General features: G+C 39.0%; 1 protein-coding gene across 5 annotated transcripts in view; it reads right to left on the reverse strand.

Moving 5' to 3' along the window:
• The window catches only part of armc9 (armadillo repeat containing 9), a 26952-nt gene continuing 5187 nt past the window's right edge, over positions 1 to 21765 (reverse strand). For 2 of the 5 annotated variants that reach the window (XM_082505850.1, XM_082505849.1), the window contains exons 8-26: positions 21312 to 21469; positions 20903 to 21001; positions 20163 to 20198; positions 17164 to 17198; positions 16951 to 17062; positions 16558 to 16650; positions 15439 to 15529; positions 15100 to 15223; positions 14827 to 14966; positions 13294 to 13370; positions 12720 to 12794; positions 11981 to 12071; positions 11697 to 11749; positions 10904 to 11002; positions 9934 to 10049; positions 9071 to 9231; positions 8208 to 8313; positions 5119 to 5344; positions 1 to 1196 (exon numbers count right to left, since the gene is read on the reverse strand). In XM_082505850.1, the coding sequence (XP_082361976.1) occupies positions 1149 to 1196; positions 5119 to 5344; positions 8208 to 8313; positions 9071 to 9231; positions 9934 to 10049; positions 10904 to 11002; positions 11697 to 11749; positions 11981 to 12071; positions 12720 to 12794; positions 13294 to 13370; positions 14827 to 14966; positions 15100 to 15223; positions 15439 to 15529; positions 16558 to 16650; positions 16951 to 17062; positions 17164 to 17198; positions 20163 to 20198; positions 20903 to 21001; positions 21312 to 21469 (1940 nt within the window). In that variant the 3' untranslated portion in view covers positions 1 to 1148. The remainder of the gene's footprint in view (positions 1197 to 5118; positions 5345 to 8207; positions 8314 to 9070; positions 9232 to 9933; positions 10050 to 10903; positions 11003 to 11696; positions 11750 to 11980; positions 12072 to 12719; positions 12795 to 13293; positions 13371 to 14826; positions 14967 to 15099; positions 15224 to 15438; positions 15530 to 16557; positions 16651 to 16950; positions 17063 to 17163; positions 17199 to 20162; positions 20199 to 20902; positions 21002 to 21311; positions 21470 to 21765) is intronic. The other 3 variants (XM_082505852.1, XM_082505853.1, XM_082505851.1) reach the window with 3 other exon arrangements.

Below are 21765 nucleotides of genomic sequence, written 5' to 3' on the forward strand. Positions count from 1 at the left end.
TGATTTTGCAAACTACTGACTCGTCACACATTTATTTATAACTGCTTGAAAGAATATTAACAGTAAAAATGCACTGCAACAGAAATGTCTCACCATAAATACACATAACCACACAGGCAAACGGTGCAAATAGACAAGCAACTAAAGCTGAATTTACGACATTAACACAAATTCAAGTTGTTTTTTCCCCCCTCAATTATAGTGTACATGCTACCTGTGTGTTGAAAGTAAAAAGTTCTGGATATCATTTAAAAACATGCACAGTCATACTAGGGCTCTAGCTCTTTCTTGTACAATCTTTTTTCGCATCTGCGAAACAGGAGCTGCCACAAAGAGCTATGCATTTGTGGCAATGTTTTACATTTGAAATACAGCTCGTATAATAATTTATTCATGTGGACAGACATCTTCCACCATAGTTAAAAATCAATACAGCACATTGTGAAATTCACGACGATTATTGATTTACAAATTCGAGATGAGAACTTTCAGTACCGGCTCTTGTACTGCTCTTTGCAATCGCGTTTAAGAGATAAAAATGTCTCTGCTGTAATTTTTAAGCTCCAATCCTCCTCCCTCTCACAGCCCTGGCTGTGTTTGATCTAAAATCTTGAGCTCATGTCCGAAATGATGAAAGTTATCCACAAAAAGAGGCATCTTGGGCAATCCCCACTCAAGTAATGAACATGCCAAGTAAGCAAGTAGGATTGAGTGAGAGCAAGAGAGAGGAGCGTTATCATATTCTGCCCCAACTCAGAGCGATACTAGACTTCGGAGTTAAAACACCTGAATCTTGTTACAAATAAATTCTGCCGTAGTTGGAGGGTGTCGCACACATTTTGTATCACCTTGAGTAGAAACTGCAGAAACTCAGGGCCAACAGAGACTGTCAGGTGCCCAGAGTCGCATGACTGTGGGTTGTGTTTATTGTCTAACGTCATATCAGGTTACAGAAGTAGTCTGCGCTGAAGCCGAAGGGCGAAAAGAGAGAAAAAAAAAACTCTAAATGCAGAACCACAATCATAGACATTGTTCCACCCAGTCCTGCTCCTCCTCTTGCCACTAAGCCTCGACCGTCTCTGTTTGACCCTGATCGTAACCTGGTTGGATGATGTTACAGGAAGCCCGATGCTCCTGGGAAGATAGTGCTACCTCGTGGTGACAGCTCCCTCCTCACCTCCTCTTTGATTGCCTGCCTGAAGACAGAGGGAGAGGGGAAGGAAGAAAGGTTGATAGGTTGATGAAAGGGGGTAAGAGGGAGAGAAAGCGGAGGACAATCAGACTTAATTCATCAATAAAATGAGAACAAAATTAAGCTGCTTTGTCACCAATGTATACAAAACGTAGTTGTTAAGCTCCTGTCACTGTGTAAGAAATAGCATATTTAAATGAAAGATTTAATCCAGACCTATTTAAAAAATAAAAAGGACAGTGCTGCTTCTTCAGCTTCTCTGGTTCTCAATTGGCTAGGACATTTTCCAAACACGTAACCGAGGTTATTATGGTTAACTAAAAATAAACACTTTATTTGAGTTAACCAAAATGAAAGGGACACAGTGGACGTTTTAGTTGTTAGTTTAATATCATTTTGTTACAACTTGCCTGATGAGGCTTTGATGGACACACTTACTGAGACTCAAAGACTGTGAGTCAACTGCTTTCAAAACGTTCAAGGTTTTTATTGTATTATCTACTGTGATTGCTCTAAATATTTCCTCTGACACCTGCCGGTCATACAACAGTAATTAAAAAGACTAAAACCAATAAAAACTGAACTGAAATGGACAAACCGGCTCTGGAAACCAACTGAAACTAAAGTGAATTAAAAATAAAAATCCCAAACTAAGCAAAAATAAAAACTTATTAGAAATCATAAAATTGTAAGAACTCTGCTCTTAACATTATGGCTCAGCAGAAACTCCTATCCTTGTCTCTACTTGCTAAGTGGGTGGCCTGTTAAGCCACACAAACATCTTTTCTTTACCCAAGGGAGCCTTTCACTCAGTCACAGCAGATATGTATGCTAGAAAAAACAAAACAAACAAAAAAGCCATTAGCCTGAGGGGAATCTTGCTCAAATGTGTGCTTGTTATTACACAGATCACTGAACCACCCCCCCCGACAATAGCTTGAAACATGCCAAAAAGCTTACTATACAATACAGGTTATTTTATATAGCATGTCTGTTTGCTTATTGCCCTTCAAGATGAGATGTGATTAAGTGACAAACATCTGATATTCGCCAGACCTCAGAAGTACAACACACTCACAGAAGGATGCGGTGGCTTTGAGTAGCTAATAGGTGCCATTACAAACTTCGTGGTAAGGGCACCCATCGGAAGAGCCGGAGGTAATCGCTCATGAAATGCAATTAGGATGCATGAGAGCATGGAGAGATGTTATCGGCCAACTAAGAGCACCAGATCATCTCTGCGCTGACTCCAGTTCTGTGTGTAAGACATGAAGTTGACAGCAAATAAAAATGGACCCAATATCAGGCCTGACAGTGCAGTGCCTCCAATAAAAGCTAACTCAATTAGATTTTCCCAATTTTCATTTTCCCAATAAGTGCTTACTGTGTTTTTTGTTTATAGCCATTGTTACGTTCTGCATGATAAGCCGACTTATGATTCAGACTACTTTGTGTCGCTGGCCATAACGGGAAAAACATTAATGCAGATTTATAAGGAAAGTCTTAAAAAAGGGGCATATTTTATTATATAGAGACTTCTGGCAGAGACTGGTAAGAAATGAAAGAGTGGCAAGTGAATATCCTTAGTGGAACTGAAGCAAAAGTTGCTGGGAACCAGTGCAACATTTTTACAGTTAATTTCCTTTAGCCATTGTGTTGCTGTTGTCTTGGTAAGTAAGTATGGCATGAAAAACTGGATTTTCAGGCCTGGGAACACCCACACACCCAGGAGTTTCCTGACATGCATGGTTGTGTTGATATATGAAATGTAAAACTGATGTTACACAAATATTTGGTGATTGTGTGGCAGAGATTTAATCAAGCAGTAAATAATTCACAATGCTCTACATGTTTGGTTGTGTGGGGTGCTACAACTCCATGACAGTCACCGGTTAATGCTTTCATCATTTATATAAGGCACAAATAACGTGTTTTTTACGAATAATTATTTCGAACAAATACTTTAAAAAATATTTGTATTCGGAAACAAGGAAAAACTTTAAATCAAAAAGCTGAGTTTCCTTATGAGACCGCAGAACATGACCGGATGAGTGAGTGACGTGTCGAAGAGGTGAGTGACACAGGCTGCTCCACACAGCAACAGAGACGGCTCTGCTGAGCCAAAAAACAGTGAACTGCATCAGGATTTTGTTGAATCGATTTTTTTGCACCTCCAAATCTGAGGCCATGGTTCTCAGCCGGAAAAGGGTGGAGTGCCCACTCCGGGTCGGGGATGAGTTCCTGCTCCAAGTGGAGGAGTTCAAGTATCTCGGGTTCTTGTTCGCGAGTGATGGGAGAAGGGAGCCGGAGATCGACAGACGGATTGGTGCTGCAGCCGCAGTAATGCGGACGCTGCACCGGTCCGTTGTGGTGAAGAGGGAGCCGAGTGTAAAAGCGAAGCTCTCAATTTACCAGTCGATCTACGTCCCTACCCTCACCTATGGCCACGAGCTGTGGGTAGTGACCGAAAGAACGAGATCGCAGATACAAGCAGCGGAAATGAGCTTCCTCCGAAGGGTGGCTGGCCTCTCCCTTAGAGATAGATGGTGAGAAGTTCAGCCATCCGGGAGGGGCTCAGAGTAGAGCCGCTGCTGCTCCACATTGAAGGGAGCCAGCCGAGGTGGTTCGGGCATCTGACAAGGATGCCTCCTGGGCGCCTCCTGGGTGAGGTGTTCCGGGCATGTCCCAGGGCAGACCCAGGACACGCTGGAGAGATTATATCTCTCGGCTGCCCTGGGAACACCTTGGTGTTCCTCTGGCTAAGCTGGAGGAGGTGACTGGGGAGAGGGAGGTCTGGGCTTCTCTGCTTAGGCTGCTGCCCCCGCGACCCGGCCCCGATAAAGCAGAAGAAGATGGATGGATGGATGGATTTTTTTTGTACCTTAACTGAGTTCCAGAGGCAGTATATAACTTTTGTGAAGATCGTTAAAAGGTTAAAACAATCCTTGTGTAGTTGTCACTTATTAACGTAGCTGAAACTCCCCACATGGATTTGCGGAACCGAATAAAAGAGTATTGCTGCTGCTGAGCCATCTGGCAATAACATAAATAACATAACAGCCAATGGCTCTTATGTTATTTTCTTTTCAATGACGTTCCTTGTGACATGTTTATTGCTGGATTTATGGTAAAACATCAACTAATATTGCATATCCATAATTATTATAATGTATATAATTAAAGAATACTTACACTATAACGTTTGTTAGAAGTGTAACGCAAAAAAAATGGATTTTTACGCTTATTTTGAATTTTACTCGAATAAAAATACAAATACTTTTCCCTCCTCAACAAATACAAATACAGATACAAATTCCGGCTGCTTTGCACATCTCCAAGTACTGTTTTCCATCATAAACTGAAAATGCATGCTCAATAAGACTCAAATAAGTAGTGTTGTGCTGATATACTGGTCGATATCAGCCATCTGCAAGTATACCGGTATTGATATTTATAACAGCCGATAAGTAAACATTTTAGTAATAAAGAGAAGACAGGAACACCATTCAACCATGCTGTAAGTATTGATGTTGGGAATTTGTTTCAGATTGCACTGCAGGGTTAGGACTGCAGATTGGCTAACAAAAACTGACCGATTCTTTTTGTCAGCTTATCTTACTAAGGGTGGAAAATAAGTACAGATAATAAATGTTAGGGAAATATGGTTATGATTCCTGTGTTTGCAAGAAAAAAAAAATCTGGGCTGATATGTCAGATTTTTTAATCGCCACATATCTGTATCGGTTTTAAAAATGCAATATACTATTGCTTAAAGTGCATCTACAGCGACTCTTTTCTGAGAGTCACTGAACATTCAAATCAGTGCTGGCCACCATCTAGAGTGGTTGGCAGAGTAGATGAAGTAACCAGATGGGGCCAAAATCTGCCAGACTGGTGTTGATTTCCCGCTCTTAGCATACGCTTACTTCCATTCCCGCCTCCTCCTGTGGAGCTGGCAGAGACAGGCCGGCTGCTCTGCTGCGGCTCAGACTGTGAGAACTGGGGAGCCAGGGCCAGGCCTCTACCCCGGTGAGCACTGTTCTGGTTGGTTGCTGTGTCAGGTGAACGGGGAATCTTGGGCTTACTTGCAATTGCAGGGATATAATCATTTCTGCTGACAGGGACAAAAACAAAAACAAAAAAGAATATAATCTGTTTTTGGTAAAAAAAAAAAAAAAAGAAAGAAAGAAAGAAAGAAAGAAAGAAAGAAAGCATTAACAACAATCTGCCAATTAAATGAGTCACTATAAATACCATGATAATCATACAAAGAAGGATAAAACAGAAAAAACCCCTGAAACTGGTAGGATGGGAATATTTAACAGTTAAGTTAGGAACGTGATCTGTAAGACTGTGCAAAAGTCTTGCAACCCCTCATTTCTGTATATTTTGCAAGGAAAATGGGAGATAGGCACAGCAATAAAGTCACACATGGCATGACAGAGTTTTTCTCTGTCATACTTTATATGTATGAATATTACAACAGGGCACGTTCTGACTGGACATGCATCAGTAAATCCTCATTAGTGTTAACTTTCCTGTTTTCCCTTTCTCTAAAGCCTAAACACACGTAGGGTCATGGTGGTTTCCATAAAAATAAGAAAAGTTTTTAATAATTGAGGAGCAATTATTAATTTTTAGGTCTATTTGGACAACAGACAAGACAATCGTTTAGTCATTTTTAGACAATCAGTGTTAAACACTAATATAACATTAGAACATATTTAAAATGCCTTCCTTCCATTCAAATTAGACATTTTCTTTTTTTTTTATACCTAATTTTCTTTGTGCACCTTCTTTATGGTGTCTGAGAAACAGGGTCACGAGTGAATAAATGTCTTCAGCGTCCAGTCACAACCTCCTCTAATGTTCTTATCAGGAAAGAGCTAAGCGACCTACATCCTGTTGAGCAAGCTCACACTTATCAAATGGATCGATTTCATTCTGGTTTCTGTTCAGGGTAGTCACATTGGCTCCAATATCTCTGATAAAATCTGGTATAACTAAGCGTTACTGTCACGGTCCTGGGTCGGTGACCCAGTGTTTTGAGTTTCTTGTGCCTAATCATGACAGTTACAGTGTATTGTATTCCCGTAAAAATGGGTGGAGGTGCTATCCTTGCATGTTGAGCTCTGTTCAGAAGCAAAATGAAATGGGTACACATTTTACATAACTTTTCATCAGTCCCTAAAATTCTTTTTAACAAGTCTCGAGTCTGAGTCCCGATTTCTGACAAAGTGTGAGTGGAAGACAGCCTGACTCTCCAGCAGGTGTTACTCTGTCTTAGGGAATCAGTTCATTAGTCTAAAAACAATTGCAAACACACACATCTGCTCTTTTGGCATTTGCCAAACCACCGTGTTGCTAAGATTCTCTTCAGCTCAATATGAATGGCCATTTCATCTCACTATAAAAGTCTTGCTTTCCAAACTGGGGTGAAACGAGGCTACCGAAGTCAGACTCAACCAGGCTGTATTGTAGAGGTGTTTTACGTTCCTGGGGGGTGAGGTGTGGGGGAGGCGAGGGACTACTGAAGCAGTTTCCTGGGACTCATTATTGTGGGTGGGTTTCAGGAGTCAAGTTCCTCTGGGATTTAAAGGAGAAGAGAAGCAGGGGAGGTTCGATTGAATGGGTCTCTTTGTGGGCACTGCTCGTTTAAACGCATGTCACAGTCTCACAGACCAGCTTGGCAGTGCTGAGTCACCTATCGGTGTTCAGCAACATTCTTGCCAAATCTTTACACACACACACACACACACACACACACACACACACACACACACACACACACACACACACACACACACACACACTCTTACAGGAATCTCTGCAGTTATGTGGTGGTTGTTTTTTGTGCTCATTCCTTAACAGCATCAGATCAGGTCTGGTTCTAGTTCTCAGGAAAAATTAAGCCAAGAATATTTTAACATGTTATTGTTGGCTCAATAACTTTTTTTAAAATGTAAATTTAGTTTGTATATATTTAGTACATATATAGTATATATTTCTCTATAAATACAGAGAGTGTGAAGTGCCCAAATGTTTGCTTTTTGAGTGATTTTTTTTTGTTATGTTGAAACTGCAAAAGTTTAAATGTTTTTTTTTTTTTTTAATCACCTTGTTATCTGTTATTTTATTGGCTGCTCTTTCTGTCATTTTCAATCGATCAATCAAAGAGAATAAAAAGTAAAATATTAAAAATAGGATTTTAGCAGCACAAACATCATCTGCAGAGAGCTAACAGCTTTTTGGGAAAAATCAGTGTAAACAAATCTGATAGAGTGAAAATCCAAAGTGAAACTGTTCATATTTCCATCGATATGTGCAGAGGAGGTCAGAAGAAAGGAACAACAGTGAACATCTTCTGCTTGGCTGCGCCATGGTTTGGGGTTCATCCAGCTGTGTTGGATGATCTTATTAAAACAGATGGAATTATGAACTCAGAAAAGCACAGTCAGATTTTACCATCTAGAAAGCATCCGATTAGCAACAGCTTCATTTTTTAGCATGACAATAATAATAAAAACACTGCCAAAATGTTAAAAGCACATCTGGATAGAAAAAACACATAACAGAAATGAATATTAAGTCATGGATTGGCCTCCTCAGAGATCGAAACTCAACATTAATGAAGCAGTCTGGGATTATCCCGAGAAGAGCTTTGAAATGTCCTTTCGGATGCTTGGACAACTATTCCTGAAGTCTGCTTAGAGCGATTACAAAAAGGAGAGTTCACTCTCAGTTGAAGAAGAAAGATGGTCTGTTTTTGCCTTTCATACTGTATTTCCATGTATGATTGCACTAGAAAAAAAATGAGTCTAAACAGTTTTTATAGTCTCTCTGTGACTGTTTACATTCAAACTCTGATCAAAAACCTCAACCTGATTAACTTTGACTGTCGTTAAACTGTTGCCTTTTTATTCAAAGAACTGCAGTAAAATTCAACACAAACAGCCATGTTATACATAAAATATGAACATGAGCGCGCTCAGTTTACATTTGTGTGTCAGTATACCTGGCAGAGTGTCCGTTGTGGTCCTCCTGGGAACATCCTTTTCTGGCTCTACCTTCATACTGCCTGTCCAATTCTGACTCCTGGGACAACTGCCCACACTCTGAGTCTGAGTGGGAATAAATTAAGAGTGTCAAAAGACCAATTTTAGAATCAACCAAAATGTCAGACCTTCAAATGGAAACAAAGGTCATAACTTTAAAAAACTAAAAAAAAAGTAGATGGACAGCTGAACACTATCAAACACACAAGCACACTTGATACCATCAAACTAAGGTCATTAGCCTTCTGGTGCCCACCCACCGATCTGAGCCATGGTCTGAGTAACTCTCATCACTCCGGCCACTCACACACATACTCAGACTGAGCACTTTGCAATCTGTCCTCTAATGTGTGCCTCCCTCCTGTTTTGTATATACTCCTCTTGTCTACTATTCATTCCTGCTGTCGTACTATTTATATTTGTATTTCAAGCACCCACAGTTTCACTGTACATGTACAGTGACAATAAAAGGCTATTCTATTCTATTCTATCCTATTCTATTCTGCTAAGTCTTTATCCCTTATGGTTTGTGAGGAAGTTGCAGGAACTTCATTCTCTGGAACTATCTTTTGTTGCTTGTGGACACTGGGCACCACATCAAATACATCTAACACACCAAATAAAAAGCAGCAGGTAGAAGGGAAATTAAAGATTTTTCCACAAAAATGCACAGAGCTTCTACTAAGTGTGAGTAATCTGAGCGCAAACATCTGATTTACAGCCACGGCTGTTAGACACGGTCAAAGAGTTATTATTTTACTCTTTTGAAATTCTACCGCTGCTCCTAAATTACATCTGAAACTCTGAAAGTTGAGTCACCCACCGATGCTTTGGCGTAGGGAGTCTGTGGTGCTCGGCCGACTGCCGGAGCGTGTAGGAGGTCGTGAGTTGTATCGAGAGTGTGGCAGGCTTCCTTCCCCGCTCTTCTGTCTGTATTCTGTGTCTCTGCTGGTCTCGCCTCCCCGACTGGCGGGTCGATAATCACTACACATAACACGAACACAATCTCACATTAAGAACTTCCATGAGGATGTTGGTGTAAGCAAGATGGCTTTTAACTTGAAAAAACAATTTATTTTGATGATTCCACTGACTTTCATCAGTGCTAGTTCTCCATATTTGTACAGCTCTCTAACAGTTAATTATTTAAACTGTTAAATACAAGGTTAGGCCTGTTTCTCTAGGTTGGTGCTCAGAACAAGGAAATTACCTTGTCAAGACCAAACAAGATGCTTTACAGCAATGGTATTCAGGCACTCCAGTTCTAGTCTACTGCAGCTGACTCATCTCTTCAAAGTTTACGCTTTGCAAAGAAAAACATCAAAATACATTTGAAACATTTTTGTATTTTCAGAGTTTTAGCGGCAAGAGGAACGTCGTTATCTATGTATCCTAAACAAATGGTGGCACAATTATCTACACAAGCTACAGATTAGTCAGCTCATAAAATCTATGGACTACTGTGAAGTGATCAGCCTTTAAAGAAATGAGGCCTGAAGACCGGTATCTGAGATCTAAGGACCAATGTTTATGGTGGTTTGTAAATCACTTAAAAGAGTGGCTGCCGCTGCACAGTTTCTCATGTCTTACACATTTTATGGTCCCACAGACACCACAAAGAACTGTTTTAGCTTAAGAGTGAACTTCAGTTTGGATCTTATGACACCGTTTGGTAATTTAACTTACCCCACGCCGATATTACGATGAGAACTAGGGGTGACTGGCCGCTGTAGCGGCTCATCAGCAGCTGGCTGTGGTAGAGGGGTTGGCTTCCTTTTCACTTTTGTCATGTTGGTCATGATCTACACAGCCACACACACAATAAAACAGTAACATACCAAACAAATTTCCATCATGGAAAAAAGTGTTAACAGGGAAAAGAGAGATTACACGTAACTTTTTCTCACTGTAAACCTGACTGTGTTCTGTCCGGCGTATTGGCCGGTCATGAACTCATAGCCACATAAAACAGATCCCTAAAAAACTAACAGGCCAGCACCTGAGATATCAAAAGCCATCACCACAAAGAGGCAGCGATGTGTGCGGTACCTTATCTAATCATGAGGTAAAATATATTTCATGCTAGCATTTATGAACTAAATAGCCAAATAATTACAATTCTGTGAATGCACAGACCTATGCACCGTCTAAAGTTCAGTGCACGCTGTGATAATGTCATATCCTGTTATTGGTGCAATAAACAAAATTTACAAGCTACTTTGCAACTTGCCCGTAATACATTCAAATTCAAATTCAAATTCAAATTCAAATTTTATTTGTCACGTACACAGTCATACACAGTACGATATGTAGTGAAATGCTTGGACAACTGCTCGTGACCTAAAGAGAACAAAAAAGGAAAAGGCTATGAATAAGATAGGAAATAAATATGAAAAATTAAAAAGGGTAAATTTAACTAGGAAGGAATAAAATATAAATTAAGGTTAAAAATGAAATAACTGTACAACACAAATTAGAATGAAGGGTAAATTTAACTGGGAAGAATAAGATAAAGATAAATATATAAATTAAAGTTGAAAATAAAATAACTTAAAGTTGAAATTATATTATTCTTGATTAGTGTCAAAATTTGAACTCTGCGTCTTCTTAGCTACAAACAATATGTTTATGGTGAAAATGTGTGTTTTGCTCTTACTCCCAGGTACTCAGTGGTGAGCAGGCTTTCCCCAGACAGTTCCCTGTGCTGTGGCTGAAGAACTTCCTCTTTATCAATGTCGATCTCCATTAAATCTTCCTGTCACAATGCAAAGACAATAAATCACTTGAGAAAGAATTTGTGTGCAGTGTCAAAAATGCATATTGTCCGCACATGCACTTAATTTATGTTTAAGCATTAAGCAGCATTATATAAAACACCCACAGGGTTGCTGCAGGTCGATTTTTACCGGGTTACATTGGCAAAGCGTAACTTCCTCAGACTGACTAAAAATTAACTCTCACCCATTAAGTTTTAATTTTAAAAATTAATACAATGCTTGGTACCATTCCACAAGGCTCTGACAAGGGACCAGTGTATTCTGTAGTTTTGAGACTGCCACTCAGAAACAGGTATGTACAGTACGTATCAGTTCACCATTGTGGACAGGGAAACGGATAGCAGCTATAAAAAAAAACAAAAAATATAAACAAAAAAACACCTAATTCGAGATTACAGGGCAAGGGCACTCACACTCAAGGAACTCTCATGGGAACAGGAAGAGAATGGAATATGTGCTTATACACACACACCCCAGGAAACTCCTGTAATTCATTTACATTTTAACTTTTTAAGTCCATCATTCCCCCTCATACTTTATTTTCTTTGTTTAGTTCTTTTGATATGAGCCAGTTATTTATGGTTCAGTGGTTTTGTTGAATTAATTTGTAAACAGGCATTTAATATGATGATGGAAAACACCAGCACATTGATGTTTATCAGGCGGCCTTACGTCATTGTCATCCTCTTCCTCCTCATCATCAGACTCTGGTCCTTCCTCTTCAGCTGGGGGGGGGGGGGGGGATTAAAAAGCCAGCAGATTTTCCAAAATTATACTTCATAAAAAAACTATAGTTTCAAATGATAACTAATGTTATGAAAACTGGGGATCTGAAACAGGAAATGTAAGATATCAAGTTTCATATTTACATATTTTGTTTTTCCTGCATTGCTTGAGTCGCTTACTTTTGGACTACCAGTTTATCATCTACGTGTTTAACAGTAAATTTCACTAACCTGAGTTTAGCTGTTTAATGATGAATTCAATCTGTCTGTTAAGGTTTGGGTTCTCCTCTTTGATGTAGCAGCGGAGAATCTCTTCAACGCTCTTCACACATGAGGGAAAGACACACAAAACATTCAAAAAATTTGTATGCAAGTATAAAATTACAGTATATATATATATATATATATATATATATATATATATATATATATATATATATATATATATATATATATATATATATATATATATATAAACAATATTTGGCCAAAGCATATTTGGCCAAGGCATGTGAAAGATGAACATACCTAGGTGACACTGTGATGTCACTCGTTGCTTTCTGAAAACTAATTTAAAAACACTGAGATTGCATCCGTGTCCATTTTGGCCTTTTATAATTGGTTCTGATGAAAAAAATGGCTAACTAATTAGCTAAAATTTGTTAGTCAATACACTAGATAATCCTCATTTTTGAAATGATAAAACGATTAAGGTTGATTAAGGTGTGCTGACCCAGGGTTCCCCACTTTAAAAGAAAGTATGTTTTAAAGGTCTCGCTGATCGCATTGACTTCAGTTTGCAGACCTGGAAGCTGCGTCCATCTTTTATACTTTTTGTGATTGCAACTCCACATTTTAACTACACTTCCATTTACAACTTTCTCTGCCTATTAAATGAACACCTGTTCTTTACCGAGGAAAGTGAAGAGGAAGAGACATGCAAACTGCAAAATGCAAACTGCTATCTCACCATCTCTCTTGCTTCCTGTCGCACAGAGGGAATGCACAGGATGCTGTAAAGAGCTCCATTCACATATGGCCAAATCTGAAAGTGACACAGACAAACACAACCTCTATCTCTATGGTCTCAAATACAGCAATTAGAGATGTGTGCCCACAAAGAGGAACTAATGTTTGTGCTGTGGATAAGCTTTTTTTTTTTTTTTTAACAACCTGACCGCTAACATAAGTAAAATCAATGAACTCTGTGCTTTCTATGTTTTATTGATGTTCCTGCAGTCATGGCTCACTCATGCCAAGACTGCAAGACATTTCAAGGGACATAATTACACAGTGTAACATAACAGTAGAGAGACTGTTAATTTATGAATGTTGGCGGTTTTAGTTTATGATATGCTAGCGACTCGTGTCATTTTCTATCCTTTAATGGCATTAATTCTGCACTTTCCACCTATTGCATGCAGTACACACTGTTTGTTGTGTAGCCTGTATCAGTTTCAACCACGAGAAATCTGTTTTGCTTGCACACTGCAACCACTGTGCATGCAACTTCTGTGCTGTGTGTTGGTAGATGTGTATATCACCTCGTGGTTCTCATGTCCAAGGAGATCAGTCAAAACTTTTAGCACATGCTTGGCGTTTTCTGCACACTTCCTTTTTCCTGTAAAAAGACAACCATCCAGCACACAAATTTAGCAACGCTTTTTCTGTGTGCAATATGATGGGACTCTTATTTGATTTAATACATATAAATCCGGTTAATGACTTCCCAGTACTTATCCGTGTAAGACAATACAATTACTGATAAATCAAATGTGGGACAGTATTTCATTGTGGCATTCTACATTGAACAGAAGTACAGCATATAATAAAAACATGTTTTGGGAAAAAAGAAAAGGAAAGAGGGAGCGTCTGAAAGCGATACATCCTAGATATGACGTAAATGGAAGACAAATAATTGTAAAAACAAGAGTGCAGTGAAAACATGTATTCAGAAGGACCGAAAAGCTAAACGTTTGCTTTCAATGCAAACTTAGGCAATAATTAACCTTAGTGTATCAGCAAAAAAAAAAAAAAAGAAAAGAAAGAAAGAACAGGAACAAACCTAGACCTTGACTCGTTGTGGCGTGAAACAAGGTCGTTCTGATTTTCATGATAGCATGGACTATTAATAAGCTCTATGAATGAACGTTATAGTATAACCCATGGTGTGTTTGAGAAGACTTATTTGACTTGGAAATTATTCACGGACAGTGAAAAAAAACAAAGACACAAAAAAGCACACAGAAAATCAACACCAGTCTTAAAGTAAATATAGCATAGTAGCATAGCGTAGCAAATAAAATAAAGCCAATTATTGTTTAACATGGATGAAAGACAATAAGGAAATTGTAAGCCTGGGTCAAAAGTCAACTGATCAGAAAAAGGTTTCCTACAGTAAGGCTTAAAAAGAAATGTGTTTATTCTTTAATGCCCTGTAAAAGCCTTGAGCCAGCTCTCCCTCTCACCTTCCTTTATTTGTTTATCACATTTTTGCTTCCACAGAGTGAGATTGTTATTTTATTTACTTTATAGTAAGGTATAAAGACCAGTCTTTATACCTTGCGATTTTTTGATTTGTTGGTGAAGCCACTTAAACACTGACCTATGAACCATTCACGCATAAAGACAACTTGGCAACTGTAAATTCTACTTTGAGGGATTTAGTTATTAGCATAATTTGTTCCTATTTCTTCAGTTCAGTCTTTAGTTGGTTACTGATGTCATTCACAAACAGTACCCATTTCCCATTTTCTTGGCAAAATAAAAATATATTTGCCAATGGCCAGAGCTGCCTCTCAGCCTCCTAGCAGACACACCTATCAATTTCAAAATCCTACATCTCCATGTTCTCAAGTTATCACGTTCACAAGATTTTTACAGAACGTGATGCGGTCACTGAAAGTGGAACTTGTTGATACATCGGATTTTTAGTAAGTGCATCTGTGGTATCAGTTTGAAGCTCCTACGTCACCTCATTCTTGTGTTATCGCATTCACAAACGCCGGTGTCCATGCCGCCCGTCTGGTGTTCGCATTATTGAGCTACATTTATGTTCTGCATGTTTTTATGTTTACCCTTTGTTCGCAAACACAGGTTCATAAGCAAAGCTGCAGAATACTCCAGGTTGTAGTCACTGAGGCAGTCTGAGTCCTGGAGCTCATCCACTAGCCAGCCAATCAGATCATCTGCAATCATGGCTGTCTGCTGACTCCTCCTAACAGGCGAGACATGATGTAAGGTCAAATATTCATGCTTGTCAAAAGGACAAAAATTGTGACATATTCATTTAAAAAACATTAATCAAGATAAGAAAGGATTTAGAAAACCCTAGTAATTTTAAAAACTACCTGAGGCTGAGTTTCTGCAGAGCCACAAGGACATTTTCGCGAGTAAGAGATTCTTTTTCTTCCTTTCTGAGTGTTTCTGTCAGATGTTTCAGAAGAATGGGGATTTGGGAGAGGTAAACACGACCTGTAATAAATATCAAAGGAACATCTTGAAAGCATTCACAGCCATTCTAAAGTCTCCTTTTTACAAAATGCTGTCTACAGTTACTGTTTAGCTTTGTGGAGCATCATTAATAGTTTTTCTTCAAAACGGAAAGCCAGTAAGGTCAAACCATCAGGAATCAACTTACAAAGTAAATGATGATGCCTAATGAGCTCTAATGGCAGCTTTAAACTTACCCTCTGCAAGGGAAGCAAATGCATTGATGAGACGAGCCATGTATTGACGGACAATCTCGTTTGTTGATCTCATTAAATGAAGCACAGTTTTCTAAGGAAACAAACAAATGTAGGGCAAGTTGTGCACTGTGAGTTTTTCCACTCACCATTTTTTGAAGAGTGAAATTTCTTAGAGACAAGGACTATGAATTTAAACATAAAACACAATGTAACTTATTTGAGAAGTAGCATCTTTTTAAATGTGTCCTTCCTTAATGTTCATTTTTGCAACACTTTAAAATGAAAGGCATCATATTTATGTACGCTGACCAACACCTCAGTTAAATGCAGAGTCTTCCAGCGTTGCTATAGAATTTAATTTTATTTATATAGCACTAAATCTCAACAACAGTCACCTTAAATGATTGCAGAGTCACTTAGATATACCTAGAAAACCTTGAAACATACACAGGAGTACAAAGATTGAAAGCATTTATGAAAGGGTTATTCACTCTAAAGAGATTGTATTCAGCATAGCACCTGAAGCTAAAGGCTAGGTGAAAAGAAAATGACGAGAGAAAAGAAAAAAAAGAACAAAGTGTGTCAAAAGTCTTTCACGAGGGTAAAGTTTGGGACACAATCTGAGCTTCTCAGAGGAAAGTGCTTATTCTGAGACTGGGAACCATTTCTAAATGACTCACCATTGGGTTCAAATGATCTCTTAATATAAAATAATTACTAAATATTTGATAATGTTAAGATCATAAACAATGATTTTCTTCCTCTAAATTTAAATATATGACCTACAGAGCTAAACAAATTGACAGATTAGACAGTCTGTCATAAAAACAAGAAGACTGTGATATTTTAGAAATCTGTCAAAAAATGTGTTTACAAGTTTGATTGCCTTTTCCCTATCCTCCAGCTTTGTCATGAAAGTCACCTTGTAAGGATAACATAACCTTTTTGGGAGCGAGTTATGTTCTAAGTGTTGGTTTAAAATTGTCTGGAAGCACCACATTTCTACGATTCTTTTATTTACGGCGTGTTTTTCAATTTGCACGTTCACAAGTTAATTAACAGGCCCTCTGAATGAATTTTGTAGTGTTAACATGCATGATAGTGAAGCTATAACCCCACCTCTTTAGTACTGTAGCACTCCAGAAGATCATTGCTGATGTAAGCCTGAAGCACAGTATCTCTCTGTTCACCAGGGAGTGAGCGGGTGAGTCTCTAAAAAGACATTAGAAACAGATCCAACAATCAGCACTCAAAAGTCTAGTCCAAGTAAATATAAGTGCCACTCTTCTTTTGTCCAGGTTCACAAACTGCCCAAGTTTCTGGACGCCCCAAATTAAAACTGTACTTAACGCATTCTACTCTCTGAGGATGAAGATGGATAAATACACTGATCTTAAGTTATAAGCGAGTGTTGGAGCCAAACAAAGTCACAAGGAAGGCTGATGATCAGATAAATACGAGACATCTTATCACTAAGGAGAAGGCTGGAGATAATAAACAGAATACTCTCACCCATCGCATTGCCTGAAGTAGCAGAGACTGAAGTCTCTCTGAGCCTTCGATGAGGTCTTTCTTAAGCTTCTCATAGTCTAACGAGGGCAACATTGGCACATCCTTTGGTCTCCTGGTGATTTAAAGAGAAACGAGATAGCAGCCTTGTTTTATTTGGGTTTAATGAAACTGTATGATTGGTACAAAAATGATTTCTTCCAAACGAAGACTTACTGTGGTGCAATGGACGCTCGTAGCATAGAGGAAGCCTACAAGAGAAGGCAGAGGAAAAAAAACAGAGATAATGAGAAGAAAAAAAGGAGGATCTTTAATGCAGGGTATTTTTTTACAATCTGACTTTATTTATCACTTTAAAGTGTGCAAAACATACCACATGCAACATTAACCATATGTTACTCTTACCATCTGGTCCATCCAATCTAAGATAATCAAGTTAGCTAATGTGTAAATATGTCATTAGTAGTTTTTAAGACATGCATACATCATCATGCGTGTGGTACATGCTGAGTACTGGGACATACAGTATTACAGTGTTTGGCAATATTATCTATGCAGTAAGAGGCCAAGAAACAGTACCAGAAAGGGTAGGCTAATACTTCTGCATTTGTCACACATTAGTCCATCTGTGGTTTTTTTTAGATGGCTCCAGAGTGTAGCGACTGACATCTAACAAGTGAAAGACCCCCACTTTGACCCAGGAGAAAAAACAAAAACTTGATCACCGAGGTGTTGTTGTTGTGCGTAAAGTAAGGTGAAACTGACTATTAAAGTTTTTACTCTGAGGGTATTTTGAAAACCCCTGAAATCAAATCTAAGGAGGAGGAGGAGGAGAACACTGATCCGTGTAAACGGAGGTATCGCCTTGACTGGCACACTAAAACAAACAAAGAAAAAGAACAGAACAGTGATACCTGGCTTCTTTCCCAAGTTCCTTTCCCCCTAAACATTTGGTGCCCATGTACGCATGATAATATGTTGTTCTGGGACATTTGACACTGGCGCACCAAGCAACCAGAAGGTCATATTTAAAGCGACAATCAAATATGCTGCTTAGTAAGAAGAGAACCATAAAGCTAAACAAAGGTACTTCTGACAACAGCAGACAGCTGACTGTTGTCAGGGCAGGGATAGCTCAGTAGGTAGAGTGGTGGCCCCATGATCGGAAGGTCGGGGGTTCGACTCCCCTGAACAACTACCCTGAGGTACCCCTGAGCAAGGTACCGTCCCTACACACTGCTCCCCGGGCGCCCAGTGGCTGCCCACTGCTTCACTGAGTGAATGGGTTAAATGCAGAGAGGGATTTTCCCCACGGGGACCAATAAAGTACACTTTCTTTCTTTCTTTCTGACAGAACAGAAATCCAGGTTTCTGCAAAGACAAAGATGGAGGTGTTCAGTCAATCCCACCAAAGAGCCAATTATATGTTGACCTGAAATCTAGTGTTTGCATTGAAGCGCATACAAGCTAAATTTTAAAACGACTAATTTCGACTGTGTGGTGGCGGGAAAGTCAACTACAGGGTGGGCCATTTATATGGATACACCGTAATAAAATGGGAATGGTTGGTGATGTTAACGTCCTGTTTGTGGCACATTAGTATATGTGAGGGGCAATTGTCTATGGTGTGAAGATACGAGATGTGCAGCACCTGAAACTACGGATACTGGATGCCTGTGCTGACATTTCTTCTGCGGTGTTGCTATCAGTGTGTGAAGAGTGGGAGAGGGTTGCATTGACAATCCAACACAATGGGCAGAACATTGAACACATTTTATAAGTGGTCAGAAACTTGTAAATAACTCATGAAAGAATAAAGTTACGTTGAATCCAAGCACACCATTGTTTTTCTTGTGACATTACCAATAAGTTTTATGTGTCACATGACCCTCTTCCTATTGGAAAAATAAAAGATCTAAGATGGCCGACTTCTAAATGGCCACCATGGTCACCACCCATCTTGAGGAGTTTGCCCCCTCAAATATACTGATGTGCCACAAACAGGACTTTAATATCACCAACCATTCCCATGTTATTATGGTGTATCCATATAAATGGCCCACCCTGTATATTTAAACCAACAATGTAAGCTGCGACCCTAAACTGAATTAGCACAGTTTTTAGATGTTCTTTTTTGATCCTTGAAAATAAAAATGACTCTCTCCCCCTTCATTTAGTCATTCAACCTGCCCAAATAACTGGCTGGAGTCTTTACCAAGATAGCTGCAGAATGGGGAGACTTGCTTGCAGCAAGACTTTATGTCCAAGTTTTATCTAAATTTTGAGTCCTGATTAGTTTTTATATTCTTTGAATAAAAGTGAAATGCTTTTTATGTTTTTTCATCTTTTCAATCTGTTTTTACACTGTGGTTACAACCAAAATCATGGACTGTTGATGCTATTGTCTAACTACAAGGCTTTATGCCTTGGTCCAAACAGCAATAAAAGAAAGATTGATAATGTACAAAGACAAAGACTCTGATACTGAGGATAAATTATGGCCTTGCACTCACTTACATTAAACTAGCAAGCCTAAATGAGAAAAAAATACTATCCTCAAAAATAATTTATGAAGCTAAGCAGGTATGTTGACCTGCTTAGCTTTAAACTGCTACGTAACAGTGGTTTAAAGTAAAGTTTACTAGCTATGGCTGCTCATTTTTTAATGTTTAACTATACCTAAAAACAGCAAATTTGATATGTTGACCCTGGGTGCCTGTTTTTAAGGTTGTTAAGAATCCTACATGAAGTGTTCTTGTTGCTGCCTTTCAAATAGCTGTAATATAACCTGTCCTGTTTGAGAACCCGAGCATGCGAGTAATTCTTTTAAATCAAAGCACCCTGTGATGGCCATTCTTGTTCTGTCATTTTATATGGCTATAATCTAAAAAACAAAACAAAAAATAACAATAAGCATAAGAGAAGAAAAATGAAACTGAGAGATAAGTTGAGAGCTAAAGGCTAAAATGAGAGTTGAGGAACAATGACTGTCATCGTCCTTACTGCAAATAAAGCCAAACATACGTTTAAACTGGGACAATCTAGCGGGAATGCACATATAGTCAGGAGGGTGTGATGAAGAAATATGTTAGGAGGTCATGAAGGACATAAAGACAACAACAGGAGGGAAAAGGGAGACACCGAGGCAGAAGCTAGATGAGAACTGGGGACCTGAGCAATAAGAAAATGTAAAGATGAAAATATATGAAACTTACATAGCCATCATCATAGGGACTCATAGAGTAATATCCCTTTGGGGACAAAAGCATCACACAAGCAAAAAAAAAAAAAAAACCACACACACAAAACACAGAAAAAAATGTTGTTCAGTTCAAATAGAAAGAAACAAGATTTCACAAGCCAGAGGTCAAAACCACAATGAAGGCCGCTAACAGCAAGCATGATTGTCAAGCTGTGGACAGTTTTTTAGGTCGGTTGGGAGCTTTTCTACAGCCTTTTGATTATCGGTGGCACAAAAGAGGCAGAAAAAGAGGCTTAATAACAGCAGCAAGGATTTAAGATTTAATGTAACTCTGACCCATCTCGACACCTTTAAATGTCGTCTTTATGGGAGAAACACAGTTACATTTCCAAGGCAGATGATTACGTAAATGTCTGTGACTGCTTATTGGAAATTTGTGTTGTGTACACTTGACTTTCCAACAATGACTGTATTGATTCAACTCCAGGATCCAGGAAGCACTCATTCTAGGATGCACACAACAGAATGACTAGACAGCTTACATAAAAGGAACAAAGATGTCTTTTTGTACATAATGTAAACACTCCTTAAGTGCACTTTTCCCCGATTGTGGCTCTTATCTCCTCACCGTCTGCTATGCATACTCTATGCTTCAATAAAATCACATTAAGTTGGGGCCAGGTGTTGTTGTTACTATTCTGAGGCGTGAAGAAGAGGGAAGGAATAGAGCTAAGACTGTGTGCTGCAACTCACAGTGCCTGGCCTGGTGAAGTCTGTGCTCTGCATCACACTCTGTCTCATCTGGCTGCTGAACAGGCGAACACACACATTCTGCAGGTACTCTGGGGAGATCTGCAAAAACAAGGCACGTTCCCCTGAGCTTTAAAATACTGTTTGTGCGAGAAGAGCAGGGTACTACAAGTGTATTCTAGTTTTCCAAATATTAAAATCTTTTCATATATATTTTCAATCCATTTTGCGCATCAAAAGATTTCTTGTTGGCGCTCGCATGCACACCACTGGACTTTGAATATGCAAATTTGGGGGTTTTTGTCCTGTGTGCACACATTCTTTTCTAACTTGTGCCACACTTATGGACTCCGTATCTGTTGCATGTCTGACAGAATGTGTGCTTGTTTGTCCCACAATTAGCCTGCCCTACCATCTTTCCGCTGACTGTGGCCTCCAATGAGTCGACCAACTCAGCAGTGATTCCAATCAGGTTATGGTAGTCAGCTTGCATCTTGTTGAACTTCCGTACGTAGCTGGTGATGCGGCGATCTGATTCAGCCAGCTGGAGCTGTAACTGCTGCGTGGCCTCTGTGCATTCACCCAAACAAACAGAAAAAGACGGAGACTGCAGAAACCAACACTGGCTTACATGCATTAGGTGAAAATGCCTGTTATCCTTTCAGATGTCAAGAAATTCATTTAAAAATTAAACAATATTCTGAAATGCCATTTTTAATCAACCTCTCCAACACCAATCTCATCATTGACTTTTCTACTAACCTTTATCAATATTTAACATAACGTTTTTTATCCATTAGTGAGAGTTCTGTAAGTGTTATTACGTAAATAATACTTTCCACATTATACAAATGAATCAAGCAAAA

Source organism: Aulonocara stuartgranti (genome assembly GCF_965226115.1).
Source record: "Aulonocara stuartgranti genome assembly, chromosome: 15".
NCBI lineage: Eukaryota > Metazoa > Chordata > Actinopteri > Cichliformes > Cichlidae > Aulonocara > Aulonocara stuartgranti.